Source organism: Vulpes lagopus, chromosome 6 (assembly GCF_018345385.1).
Source record: "Vulpes lagopus strain Blue_001 chromosome 6, ASM1834538v1, whole genome shotgun sequence".
In the NCBI taxonomy this organism is placed as follows: domain Eukaryota; kingdom Metazoa; phylum Chordata; class Mammalia; order Carnivora; family Canidae; genus Vulpes; species Vulpes lagopus.
In genome coordinates this window covers 100,253,485-100,272,569 of record NC_054829.1, presented here as the reverse complement: position 1 = coordinate 100,272,569, position 19,085 = coordinate 100,253,485, and the positions used below count along the sequence as shown (strand labels likewise).

General features: G+C 36.5%; 1 protein-coding gene across 1 annotated transcript in view; it reads left to right on the top strand.

The window, feature by feature from the left end:
- The first annotated feature begins 413 nt into the window (after positions 1 to 413).
- The window catches only part of SLC9B1 (solute carrier family 9 member B1), a 36,713-nt gene continuing 18,041 nt past the window's right edge, over positions 414 to 19,085 (top strand). The window contains exons 1-5 of the mRNA XM_041757654.1: positions 414 to 482; positions 2,437 to 2,572; positions 14,730 to 14,900; positions 16,118 to 16,260; positions 17,394 to 17,521. Coding sequence (XP_041613588.1) covers positions 414 to 482; positions 2,437 to 2,572; positions 14,730 to 14,900; positions 16,118 to 16,260; positions 17,394 to 17,521 — 647 coding nt within the window. The remainder of the gene's footprint in view (positions 483 to 2,436; positions 2,573 to 14,729; positions 14,901 to 16,117; positions 16,261 to 17,393; positions 17,522 to 19,085) is intronic.

Here is a 19,085-nt window from a genome sequence, read left to right as displayed (position 1 = left end):
TAACTTATAGATGTAGGTATTAATATTGTTGATTATATTTAATTTTTAAAAAGTTTGGACTCTTTTCTGACATGAATGTGACTAAAGATAGAGTAAAGCAATTGTGGAAATTATTGCAGTGCATAAAATAAAGAACTGAGTTTTCTGATATATGCTTTTAAGATATGACCCACCATTATGAACTACTGAGAAGTATTAAGTTTCTGTGTGACAATGGTTTTTAAAATTTATGATTTTGCTTCATAACTTTACAATGAATATTTGGAGTTGTCTTAACCATAAAAATATCTGACTTGACTGTGATACAATTTTATGATAAAAAAATCATTAAAAATTAATCCCATTTAACCGTGTTTGTTTCAGATAGATTTACAGTACTATTTTTTCAAACTATTTTTCTTTTAAATATTAGCATGTACACCATAGAACCACAAAATGAACATTTGGAGGATAAAAACACCCCATCATCTACAACTCTTCAGGTAAAAACCTAAAACTATTTTGTAATACATGACATAAAAATCAATCTGATCTTAAAATTTATCTTTCAAGTTTACTTATTAGGCTTCTATTATATGTCTGGTTAAAAAATAAGAAGTGGTCATTATTTTAAAATATTTTGTTTATTTAACAAAGAGAAAATGAGAGCATAAGCAGGGGAGCAGCAGAGGAAGAGGGGGAAGCAGGCTCCCTTCTGAGCAGGGAACCTGATATGGGACTCGATCTCAGGACTCTAGGATCATGATCTGAGCTGAAGACAGACACCTAACCAACTGAGCCACCCAGGCACCGCGAGAAGTGGTCATCTAAAAGTAACTAAATAAGTCCTAATAAATTAGCAGAAGGAATAAAAAGATGGAAAGGGGTGACTAAAGATTATTTTGGAACTAAAGAGGGCAGATTTTAGGAATAATGGATATGGCTTATTATTTCTTCCATATCTAGGAAAAACTCAGTAACTTAGACTACATGAGGTCAAGACAAATAAATGTGCTGTGTATTTGAAGAGAACCAAATTTTTATTTTTCCAACTGTATAAAGCAAGTCATATACCTTCTTTTGGTCTAGTTTTACTGCATAATAATTGCCCATAATTAGAATGATAAATTTTTTACTTTTTAAAATTTTGTTTACTTTTTAAAAGAGGTTTCTATAGTTCTTAGGGGCCCAAATGTTCTTCTTTTGGATATTTAAAATATTTGCCATTGATTCTAATTATTTATCTGTAAAGACCTCATCCTAGTCTATGTCAGTTTCTTATAAAATCTGAAATAATAAAACTTAAAATAATATGGTCTTACCTCATATGACCTTTTACCCACACTAATCAAAATTCACCTTTGTGCCTTTACCTTGCCCTTTTGTATAGTGACAGACTTTCCAAAATGTCTCTATACTAGAAATCCAACAAATTAATCATGATTAGATATAGAGAAGTATGTTATTAATAAAGCTACATAATTCATTTATATTAGCTGCAGTGGTGCCTCTGCCTCCCTAGTCATTAAATGTTTCCTCTTCCCTTCCTTAATCTGTCCATGCCTCTAGCCTTTGTTACCATTTCTTGTGACAATGCAATATTCTCTCTCCACTGCACTTAAGGTATTATCAATACACTCAAAGTGTTGGCCTGTGTGTGCAGGTACATACATGCACATTCATGCACACACATACACACAAATACACACATACTACATCATGGTGACAATAAGGCAAATTTGAAGATTTCTATTTCAGGGTTAACTCTGTTTTGTTTTTTTGTTTTTTTGGGGTTTTTTTGTCTTGTTTTGTTTACCTTGGAAGAAGCCTCTCAATTTCTCACAAACTAAGATGTCTTTTTTTTTTTTTCTAAATCAGCAGTTTCATAATTAGACTACCATTTAAAAGCCTGAAGATGTAGCTAAACTCATGAACTACCTAAGGGTGTTATCTATAATTAATAGTGGGAGCATGAACCTTAAATTTCTGAAAGCCTGATCTACTTTTCTCATTTTTTTCCAGTTATATAATTTTTCAAATGAAATGAGTCTAAGTAAAATTATATTTCACCTCCTTTCCAACTTAGTTGTATTTTCATTCTACTAAAGTTTTATTGAGTAATCTGTGGAGGTAATACTAAAGAGGGACACTTTTAATTATTCTGCCTACACTATAGGCTCACTTATTCAATATGCACAAATCACAAATGAAAATGGCAGGGATTCAAATCTATAAAAGCTAAATCAACATGCACTACAAAGTGCACTCCTGTGACATCCCCAAATACCTGCACTATACCATGCACTATAATGATATAGTGCATGAATATTCTTTTATATGTGTAATTCTCATGGTGACATAATAATACGAATTTAATTATGAGATTAGGTGGTTTTGTACATTCATAAAATTGCATGGAAAGTATATTTCTTAAAAGATTTCCTTGCTTTACTTCAGAACCTCAAAGACAGTAGTAATAAACATGAAGAAACTACGGAAACTGTCTTGTCACAAACAGAGGAAACAAAACCACATATGGAAAAGAAGTATTCTTGTCCTCCACAAGGAATATTAAATAAAGTTATTACAAATGGTATGTGAAATTAGAAATGTAAATGGAGAGAAAATGAGAGATATATTTGATAAATATTAAAATATAAACCAACAAAGCCACTGCTTTATCTATATATACCAGATCAAATCAGCTGCATACCTCAGCTATATACTTCAGCTCTTATTATAAGCAATTAGTGGACAAAAAGGAAGTATTTCCTTAACTCTGTCAGAATAATAATTGCTTAACATATATATGTTTAAATGTTTTTCATGACTTCTTATATTAAATCTTGGGGATTATAAACAGCTTTTATTAAGGGGCTGGCTCAGTCGGTAGAATATCCAACTCTTGATCTCAGGGTTGTGATCTCAAGCCCCATATTGATTGGGTGTGCAGTCAGAAAGAAAGAAAGAACATTGATGAAAGATTTTTATTTAAAGCCTACTTTTGATATTTAGTCTTTTTAAGATCTATTTATTTAAGAGAGAGAGAGTATGAGTATGAGTAAGGGGAGGGGCAGAGGGAGAGAACATCAAGCAGACTCCCCACTGAGCCCAGAGCCCAGTGTGGGGCTTGATTTCACAATCCATGAGATCATGACTTGAGCCAAAATCAGCAGTCAAACACTTAATCAGCTGAACCACCCAGGCATCCCTGATATTTAGTATTAAGTCAGCTGGAAGGAATATTCCTGGAAATATTAAGGTTCTTAATAAAATTAGGACCCACATTTTATTTATTTATTTTTATTATTTTTTATTATTATTTTTTAATAAATTAATTTTTTATCGGTGTTCAATTTACCAACATACAAAATAACACCCAGTGCTCATCCCGTCAAGTGCCCCCCTCAGTCGCATCACCCATTCACCCCCACCCCCCCGCCCTCCTCCCCTTCCACCACCCCTAGTTCGTTTCCCAGAGTTAGGAGTCTTTATGTTCTGTCTCCCTTTCTGATATTTCCCACACATTTCTTCTCCCTTCCCTTATATTCCCTTTCACTATTATTTATATTCCCCAAATGAATGAGACAACAAACATACACTGTTTGTCCTTCTCCGATTGACTTACTTCACTCAGCATAATACCCTCCAGTTCCATCCACCTTGAAGCAAATGGTGGGTATTTGTCGTTTCTAATGGCTGAGTAATATTCCATTGTATACATAGACCACATCTTCTTTATCCATTCATCTTTCGATGGACACCGAGGCTCCTTCCACAGTTTGGCTATTGTGGACATTGCTGGTAGAAACATCGGGGTGCAGGTGTCCTGGCGTTTCATTGCATCTGTATCTTTGGGGTAAATCCCCAACAGTGCAATTGCTGGGTCATAGGGCAGGTCTATTTTGAACTCTTTCGAGGAACCTCCACACAGTTTTCCAGAGTGGCTGCACCAGTTCACATTCCCACCAACAGTGTAAGAGGGTTCCCTTTTCTCCGCATCCTCTACAACATTTGTGGTTTCCTGCCTTGTTCATTTTCCCCATTCTCACTGGTGTGAGGTGGTATCTCATTGTGGTTTTGATGTGTATTTCCCTGATGGCAAGTGATGCAGAGCATTTTCTCATGTGCGTGTTGGCCATGTCTATGTCTTCCTCTGTGAGATTTCTGTTCATGTCTTTAGCCCGTTTCATGATTGGATTGTTTCTTTCTTTGGTGTTGAGTTTAATAAGTTCTTTATAGATCTTGGAAACTAGCCCTTTATCTGATACGTCATTTGCCAATATCTTCTCCCATTCTGTAGGTTGTCTTTTAGTTTTGTTGACTGTATCCTTTGCTGTGCAAAAGCTTCTTATCTTGATGAAGTCCCAATAGTTCATTTTTGCTTTTGTTTCTTTTGCCTTCATGGATGTATCTTGCAAGAAGTTACTGTGGCTGAGTTCAAAAGGGGGGTTGCCTGTGTTCTCCTCTAGGATTTTGATGGAATCTTGTCTCACATTTAGATCTTTCATCCATTTTGAGTTTATCTTTGTGTATGGTGAAAGAGAGTGGTCTAGTTTCATTCTTCTGCATGTGAAAGTCCAATTTCCCCAGCACCATTTATTGAAGAGACTGTCTTCCAGTGGATAGTCTATCCTCCTTTATCGAATATTAGTTGACCATAAAGTTCAGGGTCCACTTCTGGGTTCTCTATTCTGTTCCATTGATCTATGTGTCTGTTTTTGTGCCAGTACCACACTGTCTTGATGACCACAGCTTTGTAGTACAACCTGAAATCTGGCATTGTGATGCCCCCAGATATGGTTTTCTTTTTTAAAATTCCCCTGGCTATTCGGGGTCTTTTCTGATTCCACACAAATTTTAAAATAATTTGTTCTAACTCTCTGAAGAAAGTCCATGGTATTTTGATAGGGATTGCATTAAACGTGTAAATTGCCCTGGGTAACATTGACATTTTCACAATATTAATTCTGCCAATCCATGAGCATGGAATATCTTTCCATCACTTTGTGTCTTCCTCAATTTCTTTCAGAAGCGTTCTATAGTTTTTAAGGTATAGACCCTTTACCTCTTTGGTTAGGTTTATTCCTAGGTATCTTATGCTTTTGGGTGCAATTGTAAATGGGATTGACTCCTTAATTTCTCTTTCTTCAGTCTCATTGTTAGTGTATAGAAATGCCACTGATTTCTGGGCATTGATTTTGTATCCTGCCAAGCTACCAAATTGCTGTATGAGTTCTAGCAATCTTGGGGTGGAGGCTTTTGGGTTTTCTATGTAGAGTATCATGTCATCGGCGAAGAGGGAGAGTTTGACTTCTTCTTTGCCAATTTGAATGCCTTTAATGTCTTTTTGTTGTCTGATTGCTGAGGCGAGGACTTCCAATACTATGTTGAATAGCAGTGGTGAGAGTGGACATCCCTGTCTTGTTCCTGATCTTAGGGGAAAGGCTCCCAGTGCTTCCCCATTGAGAATGATATTTGCTGTAGGCTTTTCGTAGATGGCTTTTAAGATGTTGAGGAATGTTCCCTCTATCCCTACACTCTGAAGAGTTTTGATCAGGAATGGATGCTGTATTTTGTCAAATGCTTTCTCTGCATCTGATGAGAGGATCATACGGTTCTTGCTTTTTCTCTTGCTGATGTGATAAATCACATTGATTGTTTTACGAGTGTTGAACCAGCCTTGTGTCCCGGGGATAAATCCTACTTGGTCATGGTGAGTAATTTTCTTAATGTACTGTTGGATCCTATTGGCTAGTATCTTGTTGAGAATTTTTGCATCCATGTTCATCAGGGATATTGGTCTATAATTCTCCCTTTTGGTGGGGTCTTTGTCTGGTTTTGGAATTAAGGTGATGCTGGCCTCATAGAACGAATTTGGAAGTACTCCATCTCTTTCTATCTTTCCAATCAGTTTTAGTAGAATAGGTATGTTTCTTCTTTAAATCTTTGATAGAATTCCCCTGGGAAGCCATCTGGCCCTGGACTTTTGTGTCTTGGGAGGTTTTTGATGACTGCTTCAATTTCCTCCCTGGTTATTGGCCTGTTCAGGTTTTCTATTTCTTCCTGTTCCAGTTTTGGTAGTTTGTGGCTTTCCAGGAATGCGTCCATTTCTTCCAGATTGCCTAATTTATTGGCGTATAGCTGTTCATAATATGTTTTTAAAATCATTTGTATTTCCTTGGAGTTGGTAGTGATCTCTCCTTTCTCATTCATGATTTTATTAATTTGAGTCTTCTCTCTCTTCTTTTTAATAAGGCTGGCTAATGGTTTATCTATCTTATTAATTCTTTCAAAGAACCAACTTCTGGTTCTGTTGATCTGTTCCACAGTTCTTCTGGTCTCGATTTCGTTGAATTCTGCTCGAATCTTTATTAACTCTCTTCTTCTGCTGGGTGCAGGATCTATTTGCTGTTTTTTCTCTAGCTCCTTTATGTGTAAGGTTAGCTTTTGTATTTGAGTTCTTTCCAGTTTTTGAATGGATGCTTGTATTGCGATGTATTTCCCCCTTAGGACTGCTTTTGCTGCATCCCAAAGATTTTGAACGGTCGTATCTTCATTCTCATTAGTTTCCATGAATCTTTTTAATTCTTCCTTAATTTCCTGATTGACCCTTTCATCTTTTAGCAGGATCGTCCTTAACCTCCACGGGTTTGAGTTCCTTCTAAACTTCTTGTTGTAATTTAGTTCTAATTTCAAGGCATTATGGTCTGAGAATATGCAGGGGACGATCCCAATCTTTTGGTATTGGTTCAGACCCGATTTGTGACCCAGTATGTGGTCTATTCTGGAGAAAGTTCCATGTGCACTTGAGAAGAATGTGTATTCAGTTGAGTTTGGATGTAAAGTTCTGTAGATATCTGTGAAATCCATCTGGTCCAGTGTATCATTTAAAGCTCTCGTTTCTTTAGAGATGTGCTTAGAATACCTATCGAGGGTAGAAAGAGCTAGACTGAAGTCACCAAGTATAAGTGTATTATTATCTAAGTATTTCTTCACTTTGGTTATTAATTGATTTAAATATTTGGGAGCTCCCACATTCGGGGCATATATATTGAGGATTGTTAAGTCCTCTTGTTGGATAGATCCTTTAAGTATGATATAGTGTCCCTCTTCATCTCTCACTACAGTCTTCGGGGTAAATTTTAGTTTATCTGATATAAGGATGGCTACCCCTGCTTTCTTTTGAGGACCATTTGAATGGTAAATGGTTCTCCAACCTTTTATTTTCAGGCTGTAGGTGTCCTTCTATCTAAAATGAGTCTCTTGTAGACAGCAAATAGATGGGTCCTGCTTTTTTATCCAGTCTGAAACCCTGCGCCTTTTGATGGGGTCATTAAGCCCGTTCACGTTCAGAGTTACTATTGACAGATATGAGTTTAGTGTCATCATGATATCTATTCAGTCCTTGCTTTTGTGGATTGTTCCACTGAACTTCTTCTTAAAGGGGAATTTTAAGAGTCCCCCTTAAAATTTCTTGCAGAGCTGGTTTGGAGGTCACATATTCTTTCAGTTCCTGCCTGTCTTGGAAGCTCTTTATCTCTCCTTCCATTTTGAATGAGAGCCTTGCTGGATAAAGTATTCTTGGTTACATGTTCTTCTCATTTAGGACCCTGAATATATCCTGCCAGCCCTTTCTGGCCTGCAAGGTCTCTGTGGAGAGGTCTGCTGTTACCCTAATACTCCTCCCCATAAAAGTCAGGGATTTCTTGTCTCTTGCTGCTTTAAGGATCTTCTCTTTATCTTTGGAATTTGCAAGCTTAACTATTAAATGTCCAGGTGTTGAACAATTTTTATTGATTTTACGGGGGGGTCTCTCTATTTCCTGGATCTGAATGCCTGTTTCCCTTCCCAGATTAGGAAAGTTTTCAGCCATGATTTGTTCAAATATATATTCTGACCCTCTGGCCCTTTCGGCGGCCTCGGGAACCCCAATTAAAGGTAGGTTTTTCTTCCTCAGGCTGTCGTTTATTTCCCTTAATCTATCCTCATGGTCTTTTAATTGTTTGTCTCTTTTTTCCTCAGTTTCCTTCTTTGCCATCAACTTGTCTTCTATGTCACTCACTCGTTCTTCCACCTCGTTAACCCTCATCATTAGGACTTCTAGTTTGGATGCATCTCATTCAATTGATTTTTAATTTCTGCCTGATTAGCTCTAAATTCTGCAGTCATGAAGTCTCTTGAGTCCTTTATGCTTTTTTCTAGAGCCACCAGTAGCTGTATAATAGTGCTTCTGAATTGGCTTTCTGATATTGAATTGTAATGCAAATATTGTAACTCTGTGGGAGAGAGGACTGTTTCTGATTCTTTCTTTTGAGGTGAGGTTTTCCTTCTAGTCATTTTGCTCAGTGCACAGTGGTCAAAACAAGCTGTATTGGGAAAAGGAGAAAATGACAGGAGAGAAAGAAGGAAAGAAAAGAGAAAAAGAGAAAAGAAAAAAAGAAGAAAAAGAGAAAGGATAAGAAAGAAAGGAAATAAAAGGGTGGGGGAAGCAAACAGAAATCAAAAAGAAAAAAAAAAACCACGGGGGAGTATCTTCTGCTTCTGTGTACTTTAAGTCCCTTGACTTCCCTTGGAACTGGTCCGTCTAGCTGGTCTTCTGGGGGAGGGGCCTGTTGTGCTGATTTTCAGGTGTTAGCACTTGGGGGAGCTGCTCTGCCCCTGCCTGGTGCAGGGCTCAGTGGGGGTTGTTTACCCCGTGAGGCCCCAGGAGGAACAGCCGCAGTGGCGGGGGGAAACTCTGGAGCCCTGGAGTCAGCCCACGCAGTAACTCCGGGGCTCTCCGTCTGCAGGGCCTGGAGGCTCCGGGGCGGGGCCGCTGATCTGCTCAGCTCGGGGCAGGAGCGTCCTTGCTGTCCTGGGCCCTCCCGGCCTCTGCCGGTCCCGAGGAGGCCAGATCCTGGGCTGTGTCCCGGCGCCCTGTGCTCCGGGGCCTGCGCTGTTGGATTCGCCCTCCCGCCCCGCAGCCCCCTCCGCGGAGCTTCTTCCTCCGCCCGAGCCGCCGCCGCTGAGCTGTTCCCGGAGCCGCGCAGCCCCCTCCGCGGAGCCGCCGCCCGAGCCCCTCCGAGCTGCTCCGGGTCCCGCCGCGCGCTGCAGCCCTTAGGGAGCTCGGCGCACTCTCCCGGGACGCAGGTGCCTGTTAGTGTCCCCGGGAGCCCGAGGGCATCCCCGCCCTCCTGGGTCCTGCTCTAACTCCCTGCGAGCCCCTTTCCGCCGGGAAGGTTGGTGCAGCTCCTGCTCCTCCGGGACGGGGCTCTCCTGCCCTGGGGACACTCGCCCCGGCCTCAGCCCGGCTCCTCGCGGGGCCCCTCCCCCTTGGAGGCCTTTTGTTTCTTTATTTCTTTTTCCCCGTCTTCCTACCTTGATAGAAGCGCGAACTCTTCTCACTGTAGCGTTCCAGCTGGTCTCTCTTTAAATCTCAGGCCAAATTCGTAGATGTTCAGGATGATTTGAAGGTTATCTAGGTAATTTGTTGGGGACAGGTGATTTGGGGACCCTACTCTTCCACCATCTTGCCCCTCCTCCCCAGGACCCACATTTTTAAAAAGCTGCTGCCTTGTAAAGAATTGTATAAAATATGCTTTACCATTAAAATTTTAAAGCATCTCATTGTCATGTATTTATAAGTTGTCACCTAATAACAACAAGAATTTTTCTTGATTTTTTTTCCTGGATATATGATTTAACTTAGATTTTGGCTTCCACAAGTATACAGCCTATAGAGAACAAAAATTAGATTAAAATTTGATAAAGGATAGGTAACTGAAGTTTTAAATTTTTTTCTTTTTTTAAAGATTTTATTTATTCGGAGGGAGAGGGTGAGAGAGAGTGTGTGCACATGCATGAGCTGGGGGAGGGGCAGAGGGAAAGAGAGAAAGAGAATCTCAAGTTGACTTTGTACTGAGCACCAAGCCTGAGGTAGGGTTTGATCTCATGACCCTGAGATCACAACCTTAGCAGAAACCAAGATTCAGATGGACACTTAACCTGCTAGGCCTCCAGGCACTCCTAAAATTTTATTTTATTTGTTGCTTGCTAACTTTAAACTTTTAAAACCAAATTCCATTAATTGATGTTTTCATTTAGTAAAAGTTACTTTTTAAACTATCAGTATTTTTAAGGTTCTAAATCTGAATTTGAACATCTGACAGTGTAAAGTGATTGGACTCCTTTATAAATATAATTTCTGTACATCGATCTTACATGCATAGTCCCGGGACCCTATACTCCATATAGTGGGCATTGTCTATACAGCAATTGTTAGGAGTAGGGTTAGGACCTGTGAAGAGAGAAAAATGTATTATCCATTGAGATTGAGAACTACAGTTTGCTCAGGAATTAATTAGGAGTTTTATAGCACCAGTATTGAAACTACAAACATACTTGGATCTATAACTGGTTTTCCCCTTTGTTTTCTTTCATTTTTGGTTTTCTAAATTTAGAGAGGTTTGTAGGAAAAGGATCTTTCATGTTTCTAGCTTGGGGGGTGTATATTCTTGTACCTTTTTTTTCTGTCTCTGTCTCTATCTCTTGGTCTCCATCTCCATTTGTTCGTCTGTTCTTGTCTCTGTCTCTCTCACACACACACCCATACACCCTACTTTCACTAAAGAAACTCTTAAAACCTATTTTCCAGATAATAGCATATAGAGATAGAGCTGTGATTTAACATATTTAACATTCAACATATTTAACTCACCAATCCCATAGTGCATATAAGTTAATTTAAATAAGAAATCTAAACTCTCAACAACATGCAGAAATCAGTCTCATCACTTTTATTCACACTCTTTAAGTCTTTTATTTGGGTGGTACCTTGCCTAGTTCCAAAGAAATGGATATTCTGGGGAAATAGGCTTAGGTTTTAGGCTATTAGTCCTTTTTTGTTTCTTTTAAGTGTACTTTCAATAAAGATACTTTATTTTCAATAAGAAGAACTTTATAACTTTTTTCATGAAGTTGTTTTTCCTTTAAGTAAATGAAAGTAAGTAAAAAAAATTAAAAAATAAAATAGTTTGACTAGGGATGCCCTGGGGAGCTCAGCGGTTAAGTGTCTGCCTTTGGCTCAGGGTGTGATCCCAGATTCCCAGGATTGAGTCCCACATCAGGCTCCTTGCATGGAGCCTGCTTCTCCTCCCTCTGCCTTTGTCTCTACCTCTCTTTCTGTGTCTATCATGAATACATAAATAAAATCTTTAAAAAAAAAAAAAAAGAAAAATTGTTTTACTAGATACTGAATTCTTGATTTACAGGGTTTTTTCCCTGCACTTTTTTTTTTAAAGTAGGCTCCATGCCTAGTGTGGAACCCAATGCAGAAATTGAACTTACAACCCCGAGATCAAGACCTGAGGTGAGATCAAGAGTTGGATGCTCAACTAAGTGAGCCACCCACGTGCCCCTTTTTCTACACCTTTGAAATGTCACTCCTCTGCCTTTGGCCTTTATTTTTTCTGATGAAAATGCTGCTGTTAATTGCATTATTATTCCCCTGTACATGATGAATCATTTTCTTACTACTTCCAAGATTTTCCTTTTGTCTTTTGTCATTAGCAATTTGACAATGATGATGTCTCTAGGTATGGATCTCTTGTGCTTATTTTACTTGGGTTTTGTTGAGCTCTTTGTATCTATAAATTGATGTTTTTATTAACTTTGAGAGGTTTTCAGACATTATATTTTCAAATATGTTTCTGATCCTTTATTTCTCTTTTCCTCCTGGGACTTCCTTTATGCATATGTTATTACTCTTGATGGTGTCCTATAGGTGTCTGAGGCTCTGTCCATTTCTCTTTATTCCTTTCTTCCTTTTTTCAGATTGGTTAATTAATCTCTATTGATCTATATTCAAGTTCACTGATACTTTCTTTCAGAAGCTCAAAAATGTTATTGAGCCTTTCTAGTCAGCTTTTCATTTCAATTGTACATTTCAATTCCAGATTTCCATTTTTAAATAAATGTTATCACTTTATTGATATTCTCTATTAAATGACACATTGTTGCATTTTCACTATTCAAACATTATTTATAATGACTGTTATGAAAACTTTGTAAATCCAACATCTGGACTCATATACTCATTGTCTATTGACTGCTCTTTTTTTTTCTGAATGGGTTGTATATTCTCATATTTCTGAGTGTCTAGTAAGTTTGGGTTGAAAATTAAACATTTTAATTATACATTATGGCAACTTCAAATTCAGTTTTATTTTTTTAAGGTTTTTATTGTTGTTTGAGTAATTTGCATGTACTTAAACTGTGGAATCATTCTGCCCCATGATTTGATTTGCAGCAGCTGATGTCTCTTAGTTTTTGTTTGTTTATTTGTTTTTAGCCTGATTTCCTCAGGGTTTCTCTTTTGTCTGAATAGCTTAATAGTCACCTAATGATTTGGGAGAGACATTGTGTTCAAGCCAATAAGGCTTCCACCTTCTGCCAAGTGATCTGTAGGTGGGTTTTCTGGAGGCATCCAAAATTGCTGCTGGTAGTCAGTCTCACATCATTTTTTTAACTTTTTGCCATACTCTCTGGAGTCTTCTCTGCACTTGCATACTTTCCCAATCAGCCATGGATATGTGGGGAACTCAGTCTTTCTGACTGTGCCATATCTGAGATCTCCCAGTTAAATTTTTACCTTGTCTGCTTCTCATCTCAACCTGAACTACAGCATCAAACTAGCACCACTGCATGTTTTTTCTGCCTGTTCTGAAACCAATCTACCATTTTTAGCCAGCAAAGTCATGGGTTTTCTCCTTCCATTCCATATCAGATCTGCCCTACCTCTTCTGGCAACAAAGGAGCTGGTTTCTAATCAAGCTCCATTCTGATGAAACTACAGTTTTTCCCAAATGAAGTAAGTGGGGAGAAATGAGGGAAGGAGTGGTAGCAATCTCAGGCAAGAAGGCCTCAGACTTTGACTAGTCCTACCCAAAATCCTGGCTTTTTTTAAAGAATAAATGCTTCTTTCAAGGAAATACAAATCAAAACCATGATGAGATACTACCTCACACCTGTCAGAATGGCTAAAATTAACAATCCAGAAACAACAAATGTTGACAAGGATGCAGAAAAAAGGGAACCTTCTTACACTGTTGGTGGGAATGCCAACTGGTATAGCCACTCTGGAAAACATTATGGAGGTCCCTCAAAAAGTTAAAGATAGAGTTACCCTGTGACCCAGCAATTACACTCCTGGATATTTACCCAAAGAATACAAAAACACAGATTCAAAGGGATACATGCACCCTGATGAAGCAGCATTATCAACAATAACCAAACTACGGAGGGAACCCAGGTGTTCATCAACTGATGAATGAATAAAGAAGATGTATGTGTACAATGGAATATTACTCAGCCATCAAAAAGAATAAAATATTTCCATTTACAATGATATGGATGAAGCTAGAGCATATTATGCTAAGCAAATAAGTCAATCAGAGAAACATAAATACCATATAATTTCACTCATATGTGGAATTAAAGAAACAAAAGCTACTCTGATACAAAATGAAGTAAAGCTCATCATATTGCCATGACTTTTTTTTTAAGATTTTATTTATTCATGACAGACACAGAGAAAGATGCAGACACACAGACAGAGGGAGAAGCAGGCTCCATGCAGGGAGTCCGACATGAAACTCAATCCCGCGTCTCTAGGATCAGGCCCCTGACTGAAAGCAGCGCTAAACCACTGAGCCACTTGGACTGCCCTGCATGACATTTTTAAAATGTCATATGACAACTGTTAAGCACTTTAAAGGACTCACATATACTTTTTAAATAGTTTTTTAAATTAATAATACTTTGTTAAAACTTGTCCATAAATTGATAGGGACTTTGGAATATATGTTTTTTTAATAAATTAATTTTTTATTGGTGTTCAATTTACCAACATACAGAATAACACCCAGTGCTCATCCCGTCAAGTGCCCCCCTCAGTGCCCATCACCCATTAATCCCCACCCCTCACCCTCCTCCCCTTCCACCACCCTTAGTTCGTTTCCCAGAGTTAGGAGTCTTTATGTTCTATCTCCCTTTCTGATATTTCCCACACATTTCTTCTCCCTTCCCTTATATTCCCTTTCACTATTATTTATATTCCCCAAATGAAGGAGAACATACACTGTTTGTCCTTCTCCGATTGACTTACTTCACTCAGCATAATACTCTCCAGTTCCATCCACCTTGAAGCAAATGGTGGGTATTTGTCGTTTCTAATGGCTGAGTAATATTCCATTGTATACATAAACCACATCTTCTTTATCCATTCATCTTTCGATGGACACCGAGGCTCCTTCCACAGTTTGGCTATTGTGGACATTGCTGCTAGAAACATCGGGGTGCAGGTGTCCTGGCGTTTCATTGCATCTGTATCTTTGGGGTAAATCCCCAACAGTGCAATTGCTGGGTCATAGGGCAGGTCTATTTTGAACTCTTCGAGGAACCTCCACACAGTTTTCCAGAGTGGCTGCACCAGTTCACATTCCCACCAACAGTGTAAGAGGGTTCCCTTTTCTCCGCATCCTCTCCAACATTTGTTGTTTCTTGCCTTGTTTGGAATATATGTTAAACAGATATTTCTTCAACCATACTAGCAAGCAACACTAGTCTATGCTATGTATCATTCATTATATGGGACTACTAATAAGACATTTAATAGAATTCATCTTTTGTATATATATATATATATATATATATATATATATATATATGTCTATGTAGATATATAGATATATGCCTTTTTTATATTTCAGGAGTTGCATTTTTTATGATATGGTGTGTAGCCTGGTCATTCTCAGGCCCTGAAGTTCTCCCTGGTGGAAATTTATTTGGACTATTAATTATCTTTCATAGTGCCATTATTGGGGGGAAACTTTTGGAACTCATTAGAATACCTTCAGTGCCTCCACTTCCACCTCTTCTTGGTAAGTGTACAGTTAGTTTTTATTTCTTTGTTATTAACTATATGTAAATTATGAACATACTCCAGTCAGAATAGATATAATTTAGAAATCTTTCAATGTAACATGATCTTTATGTATGTATTTACATGTATTTATATATGTATGCCTGTAGCTTACTTATAGAAATATTTATTCTTTTTACACATAAGCACACAGATTTTTTTTCTGAAATACATTTGCAAATAATTTAAATATGTTCAATGTATGATTCCTCTTGCTTTATTGTTTAGTAGGACTTTTTAAGTTAGTTTTAAATATATTCTAAAAAGGAAACATTTGGAAAAGACTGAATTTTTCTGTAGATAATCTAATTCGAGTATTAATTGTAAGATTCAAATACTATAGTGACTAGGGCATCAGAAGGCTTTAAGGTTTTAGAGTAAGCTATTTGGTTATCTCCACTATGTACATTCATGGATGCATCATCTGCCTAACCAATATTATATCCTTTGTCTTCATTAACATTATTATATAACTCTCCATCTGGACAGAGGAAAATTAGTGGAAGAACTTCTATTAGTGGTGTCTCATATCTTCTAAGTATTAAATACACCCAAATATTCAGTACTCTGTAAGTAGAGATAATCACTCCATTCTATTGCTAAACACCCTTTCTATGTCCACAACATTCTTTCAGCACCTGCTAAGTATTCACTGAATCTTTTTTTTTTCTCCAAAACTTCCACTCCTGCCCTAACTTAGGCTATTTGTTTTCCATCTCTTCCATGGACTATGAAAGAGCCTTCTAATTGTTCTCTCCTCCAGTTTTATGTCTATCTAATTCATCAAGACCATCACATAGAAAATACAAGATTCATTATGTCACTTCCTTCTAAAACTTTCCTATGGTGCAAAAGCATAAAGGCATTACCAAAACCAGTGAGAATGGACGCTTCAGGGGGATTAGCTTTATATTATTTGCCCCCTCCTACCCATCTCCCACTCCCATCGTTGTTTTTTATGTTCCAACAACACTCAATTACTTATTGTAGCCATTTGAGATATGTCATTTCTTATCTTCATTCCTTAACCTATACTGCCTTCTCTATTTGTATGTAAGCTGCCCTTCACCGAAGTAATGAGACATAGTGTGTTTGAGGAAGGGAAATTAAATATTTCTATTTTCTAACTTAGAAAAATGAACTGAATCAGACATGCCTTATTTTCTTTCTTTTAAGGGATGTTACTGGCTGGTTTTGCCATAAGGAATGTTCCATACCTCAGTGATTACATCCAAATTAATAGTACATGGTCTTCAATTTTAAGAAACACTGCCCTTACCGTTATCCTAATACAAGCTGGGCTTGGACTTGATCCACAGGTAGGTTTCTAATTATATCTTGAATAAAGATATTTTAAATATTAGAGGCTAGTAGAAAAGAAAAAGGCAGAATTTTTGTTACTGCTGTTGCAAGTAAAGCCTGTAAGGAAAAAAAAAGACGAAGATTTTGCAGAAATGTGGCATCTTTTAAGTTCTACTTCTGGTCATCATTATTACTGATATAAGGCAAAATTATTATGACGTGAGATCTCTATTAGAGATCATCTTTAATGATGTGAGATCTTTATTAGAGCTCATCTTTAATTATTTGCATAGAGATACATGCCCCTTGCACAGCATTTGTATTATTTAGCAGCTGTGGCTTTTCTCTGGAGAATTATTTACTTTTCAGTTAAAAAAGGATAAGATCTACTCCTAAACGTTTTTGCTTTTCTTTTATTTTGTTTTTCAGGAGGATTAGGAATTTGATAATATTTTTGTTCCATGACTTTTTTCCTACACTGAAGTATGTTCCTGATTATCTTTGCATCATTGTAGAAGCTAATCTTTTTAAATATTTCTTAAAATATCCCATAAATCTATTTGGGTTTTAAAAAGATGACTATTCATGAATATAACTGTACTCAAACACCAAATATATGAGTTTAGTGGAAATATTTCAAGAGCATAAAGACAGTGATAATTATATCCTCCAGCAGAAAATTTGAGCCAATGAGAAAATTTTAAAATTCACCTTTTTAGTGAGGTATGCTGTTTTTAAGTTATTTTCTCTTTTGGCACATTGATATTTTCTATTATAATTATCAAATTAATCAAACATATCATTTCTAAAAGTTAACTGATAGAAATAAACCTATAGGTTACTTTCATTATACTATTTACAAGAAAGATTGTTGAAGGTAGGAATAGTTATTTAGTTACAGAGAAATGGAACTTTTAAAATAATTTAGATACAACAATGTTTTATAAAATGTGAAATAGTTTATAATCCAATCTGTGATGACATATAAAATTAGCTGCATTTGCATTTCAAGCCCAGTAGAACAATCTGGAAGATTTAACTTAGTAAAAGCTAATTACTCAGAAAAGACCATATATTTCAAAATTTACTTAAATAATTGTCTTATTGGCCATTATAAATTTGTCTAAATGTGATTATTTTTATATTTCAGGCTTTGAAGAATTTGAAAAGAGTTTGTTTAAGATTGGCTATAGGTCCATGTCTAATGGAGGCATGTTCAACCGCTGTTATTTCCCACTTCCTTATGAATTTTCCCTGGCAATGGGGATTTCTGTTGGGGTAACTTTTTCTCATTTTCTCTATGAAAATATTGAGTTAAGAATGCTTAGTTTAAAATTATCAGAATATTATATAGACAAACTTCTCATTAGAATTCTTTTCACAGTGGTAGAAAATCTTGGAAATTTGTTGGTCAGAAGCAGAGCCATGTCCTAAATCTACCATGTCCTTAACAAACATGTATATTCCCTCAATGTTTAGTGCAAGATAATTCACTTCATCAATTTATTCCTTCTCTCCTATATTTTAATCTATTTCTACTTTTCAACCCATCCAATGCCCTTTTACTTATACATTGTATGTATATATTACATACACATATGAGAGAGATTCTTTATAGATATAGATATTATAGCAAAAACACTCTTTCCCTATATCCGATGTCCCATCTGTTTTTACACACTATTCATTGTCCTTCATGTCCCAATTCCTCACTGTCTCTAGATCCTGACTGAACTCCTTTTCATTTTTCAATCCATTTACCTTTGGCCTCCACTTATCCATTTGAATGTAAAGTTCACCCATTACATACATACTTATTGCCAAATGCAATGTGTTTTTTAAAATTAGTTTTTATTATAAAATACCCAAATGAATTTTATTTTTGAAAAGTTAGAACCTTACAGACAAAAGTAAAAAGCCTTTTAATCATGTTTTCAAATCCTGGTACCCATAGCCCTACCCAAAATAACAACTTTTATGAGTTTTATGTTATCATTCTAGATCTTTAAAAATAACATTTTGTGTGATTTATATGCAAATACACAAAAAATACTCTTTCCAGGGATATAGCTACTATATACATATATACTATATAAATCATATCAAAGAGTATCACTTTGTTTGCAGTTTCCTTTTTTTAATTCAATAGTATTCTTGAGATTTATACCTATTAAAAAATGTAGTTCATTTGTTGTTTAATTGTTGTATAGTGTTACATTGCATGATAAGACCAGATTTCATTTACAGTGTTACAAAAAATACATTTTATTTGTCTCCTTTTGCACAAATGTGGGTTTTCTAGAATGGTTACCTCGATTATGTGCATTTTCAGTTTTGATGGAACTGTCAAAATTCCTTCAACCCTATATCCAGCAGGGTATGAAAATAACCTATTATTTTCAAATCCTTGCAAATTCTTGATATTATCAAGCTTTATGATTTCTTCCATTCTGGTGAACAAAAAATGATATTTTTTGTTGTTTTAAGATGCATTTATTTAATTATTAATGAGCTTAAGTATTTTGATACTAGCCTGTGTATATCCTTTTTCTACTTTTCTGTTGAGTTATTCTTTTCTTTCTTATTATTTCAGTGTTTTGTTACAAATATTGCAAATATCTTGTCCTAATATACCACTAGATATTTAACTTTGCTTATGGTGACTTTCTTTTTATTTAAAAAGGGCATTTTATTATTTCCAATGGATAAAAGAGCAAATACATAATATTCCTTGACCTTGAAAATCAAAAAGAAAAATGAGGCCATGGGGAGGCAGTGTAACTGTTTTTGATATACCAAAGGTTTTTTTGATGTAATCAAATTTATCAATATTTGTGTTTCT